Below are 17,451 nucleotides of genomic sequence, written 5' to 3'. Positions count from 1 at the left end.
GGAGCTCTGAGGCAGGGGTTCTGGGGTCGCAGGGGCACTCCTGGCCACTCCTGGCCAGCCCGGACAGTGGGCCGGTGGTTGGCCTTACTGCTGCTCCCCCTAAAGCTGCAGGGGCCCAGCGGGCTTCTCTGGGCAGCGAGGCGTTCTCTGCCTCTGACACAGTGTTTGCTCAGCAGCACGAAATACTAAGATTTTGCCCCTCTTTTTTGTTTGTTTCGGTTTTTGGGCCACACAGTGATCCTCAGGGCATATCCCTGGCTCAGCTCCCAGGGATCTCTCTTGGCATGTGTCGTGGACTAATGGGATGCCAGCGATAGACCCTGGGTCAGCCGCGTGCTGGGCAAGCACTCCTAACCACTGTACTATTGCTTCAGCCCCGAGATTTATTCCTTACCACCTTTTTTTTTATTCCATCTTAGTTTGTGGTATGTAAATTATTCTTCAGCTACTAGAAAAATTGATATAATGGTTCTCTCAAACAATTGGGCAGAACTGCATATAAAGTCCGTACATCACTTGTTTGTAGCTTACTCCGTCTGGAAGCATTTCCCTTATAAAATCGATGCATTTGATTAAGAATCCCGTGGAGACCTGTGACAAAGTTTATTCTCTCATACAAAGTTTGACATCTCAGATCAGACATCGGATGGAAGACCCTAAATCCTCAGGTAAATGTTTGGTTCGTTTTTTGTTTTTAGAACATTAAAGTTACTCTCCGATAACTAGTAACATTTTAAAATAAGATGGCAAGTCTTAAGAAATCTGTCTTCTCATAAATATGCAGGCATGATATCAGTTAACATATATCTAACAAAAGAATAATAGCTCCTGTGGTTTATTCCATTTGCAATCACGTAAGAGGTAATGAAACATTGTGATTTGATTGTGCAGTATCGCTTTATAGTTAAGCAGCAAATGCAACGGAGTGAGAAGGAGCAGAGGGTAAGATGAATTGCTCTTCAGCTGTAAGGTCAGCATTAACAGTTTGGCATCCTGAACTTAATGTTATTAGAGAGGAACTCTTTCCTGCTAAAATGAGCATCTGTGCTAGGAGGGCCCATTCGGAAGGGGAGATGCGGGCTGAAGTAGACTGTAGACCGAACACGATGGCCAGTCGGTACCTCTGCTGCAAACCGCAACACCCGAAAGGATAGAGAGAGCAAAAGGGAATGCCCTGCCACAGAGGCGGGGTGGGGTGGAGGGACAGGGTGGGGGTGGTGGGAGGGATGCTGGGACCATTGGTGGTGGAGAATGGGCACTGGTGGAGGGATGGGCACTCGACCATTGTATGACTGGAATGTAAGCACGAAAGTTTGTAAGTCTGTAACTGGACCTCATGGTGATTGAGTAATAAAAAACTTTAAAAAAAAAGTGTCGGGAGGCTGGGAAGGTGCCTGAAATGGTTGGAACGTGTGTTTTGCATTTGCGAAGAGGTTTGCTCCTTGGCAGTGCTGGCGGCGGAGGTAGCAGCTAGAGCACTGTTGGGTGAGACCCCAAACAAACAGAAGCCTTAAAAATGAGGACATCGAGTGTTTAATATTCAGAATTGAAAATATATACACATGAAGTTTTCGTTATCATTGGTTTGTTTGTTCTTGGTTTGGGGGCCATGCCCAGGCATGCTCAGGGCTCATTCCTGGCTCTATGCTCAGGATCACTCCGGGGCTCGAAGGACCCAGTGTGGTGGCCGGGGTCGGACCCAGCTCGGCCATGTCCAAGGCAAGCGCCTAAACCCCTGTACTATTGCTCTGGCCCCCACCCCTAGTTTTGTTCTTTATTATCATGATTATTATGATTAGTGTGTAACATAGGCAAAGTTTGTAAGTTGATTAGCCTAATTTACTAATTCATGTATTTGTACCTTTAACCAAGTCTATAGAGCCTATGGTTGCTATTAGTGTACGCCTTTAGTTACATCTCCTTAACAGTCTCACCTTTCCCATTTAAAAATGTTTCTGTTCATCACTTTCTAACATGTCTTCTCAGTTTTATTTTCAAAGTGAATTTACTAATTGTGTTATGTTGTTTCAGATATTCAGCTTTACCATAGTGAAACCTTAGAGCTCATGCTACGCAGATGGTCCAAGTTGGAGAAGGATTTTAAAACAAAAAATGGAAGATACGACATCAGTAAAATCCCTGATATATATGATTGTATAAAATACGATGTTCAACATAATAGTTCCTTGAAATTAGAAAACACAATGGAATTGTATAGGCTTTCCAAAGCCCTGGCAGATATTGTTATTCCTCAGGTAAGTGACTTTTTTATATTGACATACAGATACTTTTAAAATTTCTATCAGGAGATAAAAGGTAGTTTCTTTTCATGTCTCTATAACAGCTATAACTTTTTTTGTTTTGCTTTTGGGCCATATCTGGCGATGCTCAGGGCTTCCTCCTGGCTCTATACACAGTAGTCACTCCTGGCGGGCCCAGAGGACCATATGGGATATTGGGGTAGAACCCGGGTCGGCCTCGTGTAGGACAAGTCCTGACCCACTGTACTATCACCGGGGCCCCAGAGCCATGACTTTAATATGACAAATACTTAGGAATTGCGTTTAAATGTATTGCTGATCTCACATGTAATCATATCTGATAGCTTGTAATTCCTTTTTAAGATTTGATTCTCATAAGAAACACTAGTAAACTAACTAGCAAGACAGTTGAAAAAAGGAGGAAATAAGTCACGTGATTTTACTGGGCACATAGGAGAGCTCTTTGCAGTGGAAATGTGTGAGAGCTGAGGTTTTTAAAGTTATTGCAGCAGTTAGTTTAGTTTACACTATAATAGAAATTTGTGCTGTGATGGAGTTGGCATTCTGCGCTTTGGGGGGCGGGGGCTGTGGTGGGGAGACGCCTGGCATGTGCAGGAGTCTTTCTCGGTGTTTCTCAGGAGGAAACACCTCGCTGGGAACAGGAGCAGCCAGGTACCAGGCACGCACCCTAACCCCTGTCCCCACGCTCTTTCCGCCCTATGAACTGGTCTAGGGCCTCGTAATACACGCCCTGGGCATTCATGCGGCTGGAGCAGTAGTACAGCAAGTCGGACATTTGTCTTGTTATGTAGCCTACCTGCATTTGCTTCCATATGGTCCCTCGTGCACCACAAGGAATATTCCTGAGTGCAGTCACACCTTGAGAATTGCCGGGTGTGACTCAAAAAGGCCTTTGTCACTGTATCACTGTCATCTGTTGCTCGACGATTTGCTCGAGCGGGCACTAGTACCATCTCCATTGTGAGACTTGTTGTTACTGTTTTTGGCATATCGAATACGTCACGGGTAGCTTGCCAGGCTCTGCTGTGCGGGCGGGATACTCTCCGTAACTTGCCGGGCTCTCTGAGAGGGACGGAGGAATCGAACCCGGGTTTGCCACGTGCAAGGCCCTACCCACTGTGCTATCACTCCAATCCACTATAAAAATATACATTATAAAGTTAGAAAAAGTAAACATAACCAAAAAAATCCAGTGTGATTACTAAAGGCTAAGACATTTCAATGTTTCATAAAATTTCTAAAAAAATTTTATAAGGGAAGAACCCTTTGTCTTATTATATAGATGAGTTTACTCAAATGTATATTATCGATACATATATAGTAAATATATTTTTTATTTACATGAAGTCAATAAAACTTGCATTTTTTCAATTTGATTTTTTCTCTTATCAAGAACATGTTTTTACTATCAGTAAAGCTTTAATATTTTTTCCCAGCAAATTTACTTATTTTTATATTTTTAAATGAATCACCGTGAGATACAGTTACAGACTTACAAATTTTCATGGTTATGTTTCAGTCATACAATCGGTGATTGAGTACCCATCCTATCCACCAGTGCCCATTCTCTACCACCAGTGTTTCCAGTATCCTTTCCGCCATCCCTTCCACATCCTCCCCCCGCCTCTGTGGCGGGCACATTCCTTTTACTCTCTCCTTTTGGAAGTTAAGGTGTGTAATACAGGTAGTAAGTGGCCATCATGCTCAGTCTCTACTTTCAGCACGCATCTCCCATCCCGAGCGAGCAAGCGTCATTCACTTAATGGTCCCTTCTCTATCCCAGATCCCTTTTCCCCCGGCATGTGAGGCCGGCTTCCAAGCCATGGAATGATCCTCCTGGCCCTTTTCTCTATTATCCTTCGGTCTCCCATTCTTTCAACATTAATCTTAACTTCCATGTTCTGTAATATCATTGCATCTTTAACCAGCTTTTTATGTTTGGAAATCTGGATTCTTCACATTCTTTTCATTCTCTTTATACATATGTCTTTACATGCACTTGAGTATTTTTGTAGCTCAAATGCCTTTCACCAATTTTCTTCCGATGAGCAGCTTATAAAAATGTGGATTTCCTTATGCCTTGTTTAAAATTACTTTCCCCTGATGGTTTTAATTCCAGCATTGTTCTTCGCTGCATACATGTTTACTCAGTTACATGTATACACCATTGCAAATATACTATAATTCCTCCTCTGGTGTATGTGTTTCCAAGGCCATCAATGGATTCCTGAAACTAAATAGTACCAAACCTTATATTCACTGTTTTTCCCTGCATATACCTAATAGTAATAAAGTTATAGCTATAAATTAATCACAGAGAGAGGTTGATTTCACTCATAATAAAGTAGAGCCATCCTGTTTATTTTGTAATAGTAAAAATCATGCCAATGTAGATTGTTCTCAAATATCTCGTGTATAATATTTTCAGACCACAGTTGCCTGGATGACTGACCCCTGCATTGGCCCCAGAGCACAGGGAGGAGAAGGAAAGAAGCAGTGGGGGTGAGGGGGGAGATAAGTGAGCAGCCTCAGGGGCCATGGCAGGGTTCAGGTACAAAGCTGGTGTCCAGACCATGGAGCATCAACAGGAAACTCAGGAACCCAAACAGCTGAACTGTGGAAGTGCCTGTTGAGAGGGTGGGCCTGGGGGAGGCGGGTCCAGGGGAAGGTTCTGGAACACTGGTGGCGGGAGTTGACACTGAGGAGGGATCGTGCTACAATACCTTATGTCTTAAACCCAACCACAAATATCTTTGTAAATTACAACACTTCAGTAAAAGTTTTGATTCAGAAAATAAGTCTTAAAAGGGCTTTATGCAAAATTAAATATGAGAATAAAATGACATATTAATTGAATGCACAGAAAAAGGAAAAAAATTCCGGTGATAAAATTCATTTGAAAAAAGGAAGAAGAACACAGGTGAAAGGAGACTGTAGTCATCTGTGTCTGATGACATTCCGAACCAGCTGGACTGAGGGTGGGTGCGCGGCCCCCCAAGGATCCGTGTCCGCAGGGGATCACCTGTGACCCAGCAGTCTTGCCCTTGCAGGGCGGCTTCAAGGTCTTTTATCCAATGGAGTGTTTTGCCATCTGGGAAGTGGCGGATACCAGAAAGTCCGTTTGCGCAGATGTCCCAGGGCACCTAGCCGGGCGAGTGCTTTCCTTTTCCTGGTCCCTGGTCTTCTTTCCCTGCCTCTTGCTTCTTTGCTACTTCAGCAGGCTCCCGCTTGCTCCTTCTCCTCCTGACCGTTATAGTCTTAAATCTTTTTTTTTTTTTTTTTTTTTGGTTTTGGGGTCACACCCGGCAATGCACAGGGGTTACTCCTGGCTCTTCACTCAGGAATTACCCCTGGCGGTGCTCAGGGGACCATATGGGATGCTGGGATTAGAACCCGGGTCGGCCGCGTGCAAGGCAAACGCCCTACCCGCTGTGCTATCGCTCCAGCCCTATAGTCTTAGATCTTTCTCCTCATACCCATCATTGTTGAAGTTACCCCACTTGAATTGCAACTTCAATTTACTATGTTTCTTTGACACTTGCCTTTGTTGTAATTCCTTATTACCGTTGTAATAGGTGATGATTCAATTCACAATGAGCATTTAAGCATCTTTGAATTTAATAATTCTATGGCATATTTTGCTCACTATTAGCTAAAACATTAAAAGTTAGACAAAGTCTTTTAAATAACTTCTTAGTCTCTTTGGCCTTGTCATATGAACAAGTAAAAATCATTAGTCCTGTTATATTTTGTTACATATATTTGATTGACTATTTCTTCTGTGCCCCAGCAAAGTTTGTGTACTTAATATTTCTTTTAGAATTATATCTGCATTTTAAATCTTCCATTTGAGTTGAATAACTATCCATAAAGATTATATTCATCCACTTGTACTCCCCTCTTCAAAAGGTATTTGCTTTTGCAGTTTCACACTCAGAAAGGTTTTTTTTTTAATTATGCTTATTCATTTTAGGACAAGGATAGTGTGTGGGAGAGCAGAGATGAGATAAGACACTTGCCTTGCACATGGTCAGGCATGATTTGATTCCCAGCACCACATATGGTCCCCTAGCATCACCAGGAGTAATCCCTGAGCACAGAACCAGGCATCAGCCTTGAGCACTGCCAGGTGTGGTCCAGATCCCTTCCCAGAACTGTCCTTGCAATAGCAGAAATAATAACTCGCAGTTGTATTGTATTCCCAAAGGCTTAATAAAAATATCTCACTGGGATTCTTGAATTCTGTGGTGCATTTATAATAAATTATAGCTCTTTGTCATCATACTCTTTTTCTAATTTCATTTATTTTTTGCTCAGGAATATGGTATAACTAAAGCTGAGAAACTGGAGATTGCCAAGGGCTACTGTACTCCTCTAGTTAGAAAAATCCGCTCAGACCTTCAGAGGACACAAGATGATGATACTGTAAATAAACTCCATCCTGTGTAAGAAACTACCAGAATTTCACTTCATAATTTCACTTCATAGGTGTTTTACTTTTGCTTGCATCCACTCTCAGTTACACAGTAACGTTTCTATGAAGAAATCAGGAGTAAATCTTTTGTCCCACTGTGGAAGTAAGGCTTGCCCAGGTATCTGTAACAGGTAATTTCCCACAAAGGTTCTTTTTGACTCCAGATTGGGAGCCAGTTGGAAAATGAACAGGGGAAGGGAGTATGCATTGTTCACAGGAAGTCAGGGGTTTGCACCCTGTTTTGGACCATAAATGTCTCTGAGATGCCTTTGTCCTTACAATTGCTAAAGTCCTCTTTCCTGAACGTGACCCACTTTCCTTCAAGAAACCTGAGTCCCACTTAGTTCTATTAAAATAATTCTTCAGTTGTGGTTGAAATAATGGCAGATTTATCTACGATGTTCTTTTACTTCTACCAAGATTGGATTCTGTTGTATAGGAGCATCTTGTGACATGGTAGTATTTGACTACGTAGCTGTATTTTGATACTGTTTGCTTTTGACCCCCAGGTATTCCAGAGGTGTTCTCTCTCCCGAACGTCATGTCCGCACCAGATTATACTTCACCAGTGAAAGCCATGTACATTCTTTATTATCCATTCTTCGCTATGGTGCCTTATGTAATGTAAGTTGATTAAGTCATGCAAAATTACATAACACATTTTATTTTTTTTAATTTGTAGTCAAATCACTCGCACAGCAGAGTTTATCATACAATTTTAATAATACATCACTTGTCATCATTAATAGGGGTCAATTATGTACCAAGCATTATGCTAGGTAAAGGTGTTAAAAGGCATTTCTCGGTGCTGGAGTGGTAGCACAGCGGGTGGGGCGTTTGCCTTGCATGCGGCCAACCCAGGTTCGATTCCCAGCATCCCATATGGTTCCCCGAGCACCACCAGGAGTAATTGTTGAGTGCAGAGCCAGGAGTAACCCCTGTACCCCTGTGCATCGCCGGGTGTGACCCAAAAAAGGGGGAAAAAAGGCATTTCTCTTCCCATTAAACAAGATGCATCTAAGAAAATAATATAAAATAATGTTGGTGATTTTTTAGGTTGATGTCAGTGGGACAAAGCAAAGCCAACAAATTTCTGCTTCTTAGGGGTTAAAATTGACAGGACTTGGACTCTGTCCCTAGTATCTACAAGGCCAGACATGAACTCACATCTGCTATGTGTGGTTGGTGCCTCTCCTTGGCCGGGTAGACAATTGGAGTGTTGCTATCACGTTATAAGTGCTTGGAGTAGGCTGCATTGTAAAGTAGACTTTATCACAGTCTGCTCATTGAGCTCACAATTCACGTCTCTCCCACTAAGCAAAGTTCACTTAGTTCTCCAGTTTTGGGCTGTCACATACAGCAGAAACTGGACATTGTCACATCATCTAAGTTAATTAGATGTAGGACGGGGTCCTTGGTAACAGCTCCTTAAGAGCTCAGGGACACTCCTTTGCAATTCAAAAACTGACCTCAGAGGAAACTCTAAGCCCCTGCAAGGCCGCAATACTCTTACGGTCTAGCTGCTGTGGGGACCAGCTCGAGCGCAGCAGCAAGATGCAGGCTCTGCAGGGTGTTGGTTCTCATCCCTGCCGTCTTCTTGTCTCCCGAGCCCAGAGCTGGGAGTAGTCTCTGAGCACCACCACCTATGACCCTGTATCAAAATAATTATCCTAGGTAGTATCATTAAAAGAGGGGAAATAGAAGGTACACTCTAATCACTGGCCCATAACAGTTGTGACGCCTGAGGGCAGAGCCAGGCGTCAGCCTGAAAACTCAAAAAACAAAAAGAAAGTCGTAACAATAATTAGAGTTCCTGATTGCGTCAATGAAGATCATCTTCCTTTTTCTGTAATGAGTAGTTAACCCATGTTGTCAACTAAGTGGTTGTTTTCAGCCTGCTTACCTGAATCAACTCAGCGAACTGAGCATAAGTGAGCTCAAAGACTTTTTCAAGTTAATAGTTTGGAGTTCAAGGGAAAAGATGCCAAAAGATGCCAAGATTGCCAAGATTCTCTGGGTCATATGAGAGCTCTATTCCTTTCTTTTTGAGGCAGCTCATTCCTGTTGCTTTAAATCTATATCTGTTCTTATAACTTGTGTCAAGTAGCATGTAATTGTGTATTGCTTTTTTTAGGCTGTTGAACTCTTCACTACCTTTTCACTGGTGCATTATGGATGCTTATTGATCTATAAGGACAGATTACTGCCTTGTGTCTTTTATGTTCTGCTTCTGTTTCTTTCCTCGTTCACTTTTTTGTGTACTTCATTTAGACTTAGGGAGAGAACTCTTAATTTCTTAGGATGTATTTAGTTGTGATGCTGTATGTTGATATGTCTAGACTGTTGATTCTGTAGGTGAAGGTGAGTGGGTGAGATCAAGGGGCCTGCATCTGCCTTCACCTGTTGATTTGTGAAATATCACTGTGGAATCAGAATTGCTTACTCATAGGCACATGTTGCATAGTAGACTGTACGATGGTGGAAAAACAGTACTGCCCTCACAGGTAGATTCTCTGTTTGATTTCTCAGTATACTCCGCAGAAGAGAGACTGCCCTCAGCCTTACTTTGTGGGGTTGTGCATGTGAGTGTTTGTTTTGTTTGTGTGGTATCACTCAGGAGTAACCTAAGACAATGAAAAACAATGAAAATGAAGCAGTATCTCAGCATAATCTGGGGAAAAGGGTATACTATATATATGTATATATGCCTTTTGTTCAGGAGTCAAAGGATGAACAGTGGAAACGTGCTATGGATTATTTGAATGTCGTCAGTGAACTCAACTACATGACTCAGATTGTTATCATGCTTTATGAGGATCCTAACAAGGTAACTGAGTTCTTGATGGGTGTTTCCAGAGGGGAATAACTTGAAGTAGTTTGGGTTTCTTTGTTTGCTTGTTTTTGTTTTCAGTTGTGAATGACTTTATCAGGTGAATTAGCAATCATTTGAAATTTAATTATGATTAGAAGTCAATTTTGAAAGAGTCAGATTTTGTCTCGGGGTTTTCTTGATCCAGGAGATCCAAACTTTGTTATTATTTGTTAAAGTTTTTTTATTACAAAATATCATGATTAAATGCAAGTTAATTTTTATGGTCCATTGTATTATTTCGTTTTGCTTTTATTTTTTTAAATAAAAAAATTTAAGACACTGTGATTTACAGTTATTTATTGTTGCGTTTTAGGCTTGCTGTTTTTCAGCTCTGATCCCAGAGCCAGCACCAACTTCCCTCCACCAGTGTCCCTAGGTTCCCTCCCACCCCTCCGCCCCCTCCTCTCTTAATTCCAAAGTTTGGTTGTTGTGACCTTGACTCCTGGACCCCATTACTTTCCCTCGGACTCTTCTCTCCCCCTCCCCTTCAATTTCTTACTCAGAAATGTTCCGTAACGTTGTTTAGGATCTTTCATCTGAGGAGCGCTTCCATGTTGAACTACACTTTAGTCCCGGAGCCAAAGGATGCGAAGAAGACAAAAATTTACCATCTGGCTATGGATACAGACCCGCCTCAAGAGAGGTAAGGAAAACCACATGCCCTGTGCTTAGTTCCTGAAGTTCTAGATTTTTCTGTTATGTACTGTAATTTTCCCTTCAGATCAATAGCAGCATGACTTAAAACTTAACTATTCTTCAGGTATGCATGTTATAATGCCAATAAATTTAACTTTCATTTAGAATATTTAGGCTTTAAGCCCCTAGTGTTTAAACTCTTGATTTTTGTTTTTGGTGGTTGCATTGAGAACTAGTTTTAATTGTGATATTAGCCCTACATATGTATTTAGTTCAAAGCCTTACCGTACCCCCCACACACCCTTACATTATGGCACAGTTGATAGAAGAATTTAAATCTTAAGCTCTCTCTTGATAATATTCACAGAGAAATGCATGTGAAACACCAGCCAAGGTTAGGGAAGACTCAGATTATCCCACTCTGCAATCACTTCCTCTGTTTCTTCTCCAAAGTTCCTAAGCTACTTTAACACCGCATACTGATTTTTCTTATTTTTGAATCTTAGATAAACAGAATAGAGAATTGCAAAACCAGTAATTTTTTCTTTGGGGAGTAAATTTGACTTTTTTCTTTATATTTTTAATTTTATTTTGCTTCCAGTTAAAGTTGTAAAGAGGAATGCCTTTATTAAATAAGCGTCTTTTGTGAACATGTCCGCATTTCTTTAGGATAGATATCTAGGAGGAAAATGGCTGGGCTGGAGGTTGTTCAACTTTAAGAGACAGTTGGGCTGGAGGAGGCCCAGGCTTCATCCCCACACACACAGGCCCCAAGCACTGATGGGAGCAATCCCTGAGCATTGCTGACTGGGACCCCACACAAAGCAGAGCAGAGCAGAGAGATCCAAATGGTTTTCCAAAGACACTGACCTGGCTTGTCAGCGCATTTATTTAAAATAACTACTGGCAGGAGGGGAAAGTACGGAGTGCTAGCTCCTTGTGGTTTAAATTTACACCTTGCCCAGTGCCAGTAAGGATTGGCACTTCCCTGTATGTCCATGGCCTTTAGGATGTGCCTGTATAAGGCTTTTGATTTTTTTTGAAAGATTTCTTTGTCTTTTTGTCATTCCCCCCACCCACCCCCACCCCATACTGGTTTGTGGTTCTTTATATGTTCTGGATTAAAGGTCTTCATTATTTGTTTGAGAATACCTTTCCACTCCATAGCTTGCCTTTTTACTTTCTTGCTGTTCTACTGTTAGTTTTGGACTAATGGAGACTTCTTGCCATTTTCTGGTTGAATATTTTTGTAGTTTTACGTAATCCCAACAGATTGCAAGTGTTACAAAGCGGCAAGGTGTCAAATCACATATATAAGAAGCACTATCAATCCCAGTCTGTTTTTTTCATCACCTTCTCTCTTCTGGAATTTCAGTTAAGTGTGTGTTCGTACTTTCTTACTGCGTATCTTACTCCCTCTGTGTCATATATCTCTTACGCTTCACAGACAATTTTTATTTGTGTTTCAGTTTACAAATTGATTCTTTCATTATTTTTCTTCCTGCTTACTGGACTTAATTTTATACCTGGAGTAGTTTTTTAGCTCTAAAATTCCCATTCTGATTTCTGCTTTTTTAGTGAAATCTCAGTTTTGAATTTAATTTGTGTGCATATAGTGATTTCACCTATTATAGATATCATTATGTGAATCATTTGGATTCAATATCTTGATGTCATTTTTCCACTTTTATTTTGATTATTTAGGCCACATCTGATTATGTTCAGGGCTCACTCTTGCCTGTGCTCAGGAATCACCCCTGGTTTTGAGCGTAGGGGAACCATATATAGTGAGTGAGTGCTTGGGGAACCAGATGCAATACCAGGTTCAGACCCTGGTTGGCTGCATGCAAAGCGCTCAGTCAAAATTTCAGTGCATCAGTGAATGCTATTTATGGTATTATAAATCTTAAACCTAAGTCATATTTGTAAGTTCAAATATTATTTTGATTGGTGTTCATGCAGATGAAAATCCTGTATAAGAAAAGGATATCTTTTTTATCATTGCTTATTTATTTCAACAAATTTATTAAGCACTGATATCATTTCATATAGATTTTATTTTTGCTGAATTTTTCTGTTTAAATATGTGTGGGTTTTGTTTTGTTTTGTTTTGTTTTGTTTGGGGAGCCACACCCGACAGTCCTCAGGGCTTGCTTGTGGCTCTGCACTCAGGAATGACTGCTGGCGGCGCCCAGAGGATCCTTGTAGGATGCTGGGGGTCTAACCGGGTTGACAGCTTGTCAGACAAGCGTCCTCCCCACTACACTGTTGCTCTGGCCGAAATGAAGGATATGCATTCCGATTCTTGCCTGCAGAGTGAAGGCAGAAGATCTGTTAAGACCGATGATGATGAACCACATTCTTCTAAAAAAGACGAGCCTGACCGAGCTATGATATTATTCAAACCTCTGGTATCAGAACCAATTCATATCCATAGGAAGTCTCCCCTTCCCAGGTCTAGGAAGGTGGCCACGAATGAAGTAAGTGCATGTCCCAACCTGTCCCAGGAGGTAAACTCACGGTATTGTTCATGAAACAGAAAAGAAAATACAGCTTTCATTATGAACTTGGAAACGGGCAGGATTTTAATCGTCAGCTTTATTTGTAAGATAAATTTCAGTAACACTGGCAATAAAAAATACAAAGGTTAGTTTTAGAGTTTGGGATGTTATATACAGTTTTCACCACAAAATTGAATAAAAATAATACATTTAACTCCTTTCTAATAACTTGATAAATTGATTCACTTTTTCATATCATTTTAGATTTGTTCTTACCAAGGACTTGTGTTCTAAAGTATGACTTGGCATTTAAGTAGTTACAAAAGGAAAATTTAAAAGCAAAGTTGAAAAGATGGAATGCTACTTGTTTTGTTAGTAAATCCTTAATGTGTATGTACATTTTTTATAATTTTATTACATTTATCTTGGGTTTACCATATTTTTTACAATCTCACAATAACCAGTTCTTGTAAATGTAGCTGTTTAAGTAAAAATATATAGTTGTAATTTAACTATAAGATAAAATTTTTAATTTTTTTAATTTAGAAAAATATTTTTGTCAATAATTATGTCAAAATATCAAGAGGCTGGTGAATAAGAATATAAACAATAATAGTTGTGCTCATTTTTAGTTCTAAATTACACAAATATAAATGCTTTATGATTCTCAAATCTTATATGTACCCCAAATTAATTACATATATTTTTAAATCCATCGGCAGAAAGATTGTTGCTATTCTATAGTGGAAATTGTATACTAGTTAGTATATCTGTGACTGTTATATTTGAAGTTAATTATTAAAAAGGATGACTAGCAGTGATAGATTATGAAATTATTATATAAGATAACTTGATTTAAAAATTTGAAATCTGGGCTTATGTTCAGGTGTCCTTAATTTCAGATAATTAGGAAATGAGATATATTAATATAACCAAAACTACTACTTGTTTGAGGGCAGTGATTTTGATGTTATGGAACAAAGCGATCTACATTTAATCAGATTGTTCAGAATTTCTCCGTGAACTTTCTTCTGCTCTCCAAAAAACCTGTAATGCTGATGGAGCCAAATATTGTGCATCTTCATCCAGTGGCTCATCTCAATTGTGAAATATTCAACAAAATCACTGCCCTTTGTTAACACTTAAAATGCAGAACACTTATAAACCTTTTTCTCAGTAATACTTAAATAGTTGCTTTAAAGAGATTATTTCTGTGCCATGCTAAACTTTTACTTCCATAAGGTAAATTATTCAAGTAAAACCTTGAAGACTTTTTCCAGCGTCCACCATCTCCAGGGAGATCAGAAGTTTGTACTTCCAAAAGACACACAGAGAAAAAGACTATTCTCTTCATTTTGTGCAAGTAGATTTTACTCTGTCCTCGCTGTCTGAAACCTGAACATGCAAACATGTAAAACTAGAATGTTTGCTGCATGTTTTTGCCTACTGAACTCTTTAAATAGTCTTGGAGGGGGTAAACAGCTTAAAAGTGTAAGCAAGTATAATGTTAATCTATCTGATGACTTTAATTTTGAAAAAAATATCTGGTAGAGTTTCTTTAGTACATTACGTACTTTGAGAACTCTTTAACTGTTCCACAGTTCTGTAGTGCTCTGGGTCGTGAGAAGGTTACCCAATACAGTACCAAACCTGTCGATACCTGACATATAGCGGTGTACATTTATATTTTAAAAATCACTAAGATAGAAAGTTGCGAAACTGTTCAGTCTTAAGAGGGAAGGGACAACTATTAAGCAGTATCCTAAGTGTTTTGTGTACTTCAGATGAGAAGGTAATTAGCATAATTATTATCACATACGATCAGACTTGAAAGTCATTCCTGGTGGTCTCTCAAATACTGCAATATCTGGTTCCCAAATTGCTGTTTAATAGTTTTTTAAGAGATTGATAAGCAAATGCAAACAGACTGTATTTTTTTTTCTTTCTGATCATGTGGCTCTGTTGTATCTAACTTTGCATGCTCTGCTTTTTTTTTTTTTATACCCCTTTTCTCACTTCCAGGAAGAGAGCCCCCTGAGCGTGTCTAGCCCAGAGGGCACTGGTACCTGGCTGCCTTATACCAGTGGTGTGGGTACTGGGCGTCGGAGACGCAGATCAGGGGAACAAATCACTTCTTCCCCTGTCTCCCCCAAATCATTGGCTTTCACATCCAGTATTTTTGGCTCATGGCAACAGGTTTTTAAACTTTTCTTCATTAAACATTTTTCCTCCCTGCATTCAGAGCAACAAACAGCTTATCTTTGAGGACATCTAATCCCTTATATTTCACATCAGAGTAAATCCTTCTGTTTTTTTAATTTTGAGTTCCTTGGAAAATCCTTGTGATTTCGAACAATAGTCGAGGGAAAACAGCCTCTCACATCACATGTGTTTGTCATTGTCACTGGGAGGGCTTTAAATTTCAGGAGTTTAAAAAATAATGGATTTTGCTCCTGGAACTTAAACTTATTTAGTAGCCCTTTCAAAAAAGTAATCTTCCTGTAATTTAGTCGTCCTTCAAAATATCCGGACACAAAACTATTTAATTTGATGGTAAATTTTTTAATATCTTTCTCCGCATAATTGAAAAATTAGATTCCGCTGGAATTTGCTGAGAATGTAAACATTTAAAAAATATCCCCCACAAAATGTATATGTTGTAGACTTACGTATCAAAATCATTGTGTCCCTGTGTTAATTAACAGGATACATCTCATTCTGATTGTTTTTTCCCTCACTATTCCGTTATCAGGAAGTGTCTAAGGGATATGTACAATGTGGATTGTTTCGAGTTACATACTTTGTTGCTCTCTTTAAGTAAGAGGGAATATTGTGTATATGTTGTGTCCATTGTGAATATGGGTTAAAATTAAATTATTTCAGAAGGACTTTCTGTGATGACATATTGATCTTTAAAATACTCGTGTGGTTGTTTTGGGTTTTTGTTTGTTTTAACAATGGAAGGTCTGCTATTATACATGACTTTCCCAAGAACTTCAGCAATTTCCATTTGGAAATCCATAATGCACTTGATTATAGGAAAAGGGATTATGGTATCCATTGAGGCTGTGAATATTCAAAGGTTACTCTGATAAAAGCCCATGCATGGATCAGTAATTGTATGGTGACTTCTGTAGTCTCTGTCTGTCTTTTCTTTCGTTTGTGATTGTTTTCCCCCTTGGAATACAGGAGCTGTTTAAGAGTGGGTATTTGCTTCTTTTAAGAGCGAGTGAAATTATCTCAGTCTATGAATTATTTCTGTTCAGCTGTCTCGTTCCATACATGATGTTTCATTCTGAATGCCTGCTTTGCACCACCTCATTGCAAGGACCTCATAGGAGATGGGCTCCCTTTCGAAGGGGATCTTGCATGATCTTTTTATGTTCTATGTATTTCTACTAATATTTATCATACAGCTTATTAACCATGTCTGTCTGGAACAGGCTGCAAATGAAGTATGGATCTTAGAATTTACTTTACTGTTTCATTTCATTTTCCTTTGCTTTCTTATGCAGGTTGTATCTGAAAATGCTAATTATCTTCGAACACCAAGAACTCTTGTGGAACAGAAGCAGAACCCTACTGTAGGTATGTAGTGTAAAGGAAACAGAACTCCAACTACTTACACACACGTAAAATTGTTCGGTGGTAAAAGCATGACCCGCCTTGGTTTTTGTTTAACATACATTAACTCAGAAATATTGAAAGTTGTGTGACTCAAAATACTCAGTAAGTTTCAACTAAATGAATAAGATAGAGCTTTAAATTGTATTCGGACAGGCCTTTGAATATGCACAATGCAAACTGCATAGTCCAGTTCCCAGTGTTCTAACCTGGATTTCCTTCAGTTGAAGTCCCAACATGTGTCTGTTTTAACATGCGGTGCCAGCATCAACCCAGAGAACCATATCCCATGCTCCTCAGAGTGTTTTAGTCAAGAGGGGAGCTTCATTTTTCCCAATTAATAAAGGTAAAAATGTGCTACCACATGCCAAAACTTTTCTCTTTTCTGATTAAAAAAAAGTTTATGAAGGGAGTGTTTCCTTTTGAGCATCTCTTGAGGAAGCCAAAGCAAAACGGGTCTGCAGCAGCAGGTTGACACAGTGCTCCGGCCTGTCTTCACGGACACGCAGGACTCTGAGAAATCCCTTTGTAAGTGTATTCAATATTAAGTCATTGTTCCCAAACCATCTAAAGTAATAATAGCATATTTTTATTGGCTCAGAACATTGAATAAAATATATAAAAATTATTAGAAGCTTCAACGGTATATGTCTTATCTTTAGACTCAACTAAGAACCATATGAGCTGAGTTGATAGCTGTACACGTGAAGGATTGAGTTAATTACATACAGCACATGTCAGTACTTTAGTGTTTCTATAGTTCCTTTCCTTTACAGATAAAAACTTGATGTATTCTGATACAATACATAACGATGAAGGTATGAAGGTTTTTTTATCCTTACCCAGTGGTTGGTTTTGTGTGGCTGTAAACACTTTCACTACAGATTAAGCATCATTTACATTTTTATGTGCTAGAAATGTGCTTTTTTGGGATCTTACTAATGAAAACCTTAAATGATTTCTGTATTGGAAATCTAAAGAGATCTAGGCTTCAGTGAAGTAAAAAAAAAATTGCTTTCACCAGATCTGCTCACAAGTAAGCTCTGGTTTGCTTTATTTAAC

At 39.5% G+C, this 17,451-nt stretch overlaps 1 protein-coding gene across 22 annotated transcripts in view; it reads left to right on the top strand.

Annotated features, from left to right (window-relative positions):
* The window catches only part of PPIP5K2 (diphosphoinositol pentakisphosphate kinase 2), a 74,795-nt gene that overhangs the window by 36,483 nt on the left and 20,861 nt on the right, over positions 1-17,451 (top strand). For 7 of the 22 annotated variants that reach the window (XR_008627946.1, XM_055124039.1, XM_055124036.1 and 4 more), the window contains 11 exons: positions 527-668; positions 2,032-2,255; positions 6,600-6,727; positions 7,266-7,380; positions 9,476-9,583; positions 10,155-10,271; positions 12,580-12,744; positions 14,008-14,124; positions 14,788-14,961; positions 16,281-16,353; positions 17,166-17,207. Coding sequence is in view for 20 of the 22 variants with exons in the window: in XM_055124039.1 (XP_054980014.1) it covers positions 527-668; positions 2,032-2,255; positions 6,600-6,727; positions 7,266-7,380; positions 9,476-9,583; positions 10,155-10,271; positions 12,580-12,744; positions 14,008-14,124; positions 14,788-14,961; positions 16,281-16,353; positions 17,166-17,207 (1,405 nt within the window). In the remaining 2 variants the exon portion in view is untranslated. Of the gene's footprint in view, positions 1-526; positions 669-2,031; positions 2,256-6,599; positions 6,728-7,265; positions 7,381-9,475; positions 9,584-10,154; positions 10,272-12,579; positions 12,745-14,007; positions 14,962-16,280; positions 16,354-17,165; positions 17,208-17,451 lie in introns of those variants that run through there. The other 15 variants (XR_008627947.1, XM_055124043.1, XM_055124037.1 and 12 more) reach the window with 6 other exon arrangements.

This window comes from Sorex araneus, chromosome 1 (assembly GCF_027595985.1).
Source record: "Sorex araneus isolate mSorAra2 chromosome 1, mSorAra2.pri, whole genome shotgun sequence".
Taxonomy (NCBI): domain Eukaryota; kingdom Metazoa; phylum Chordata; class Mammalia; order Eulipotyphla; family Soricidae; genus Sorex; species Sorex araneus.
The sequence above is the reverse complement of the archived record's forward strand: the minus strand, read 5'-3'. Positions and strand labels throughout refer to the sequence as shown.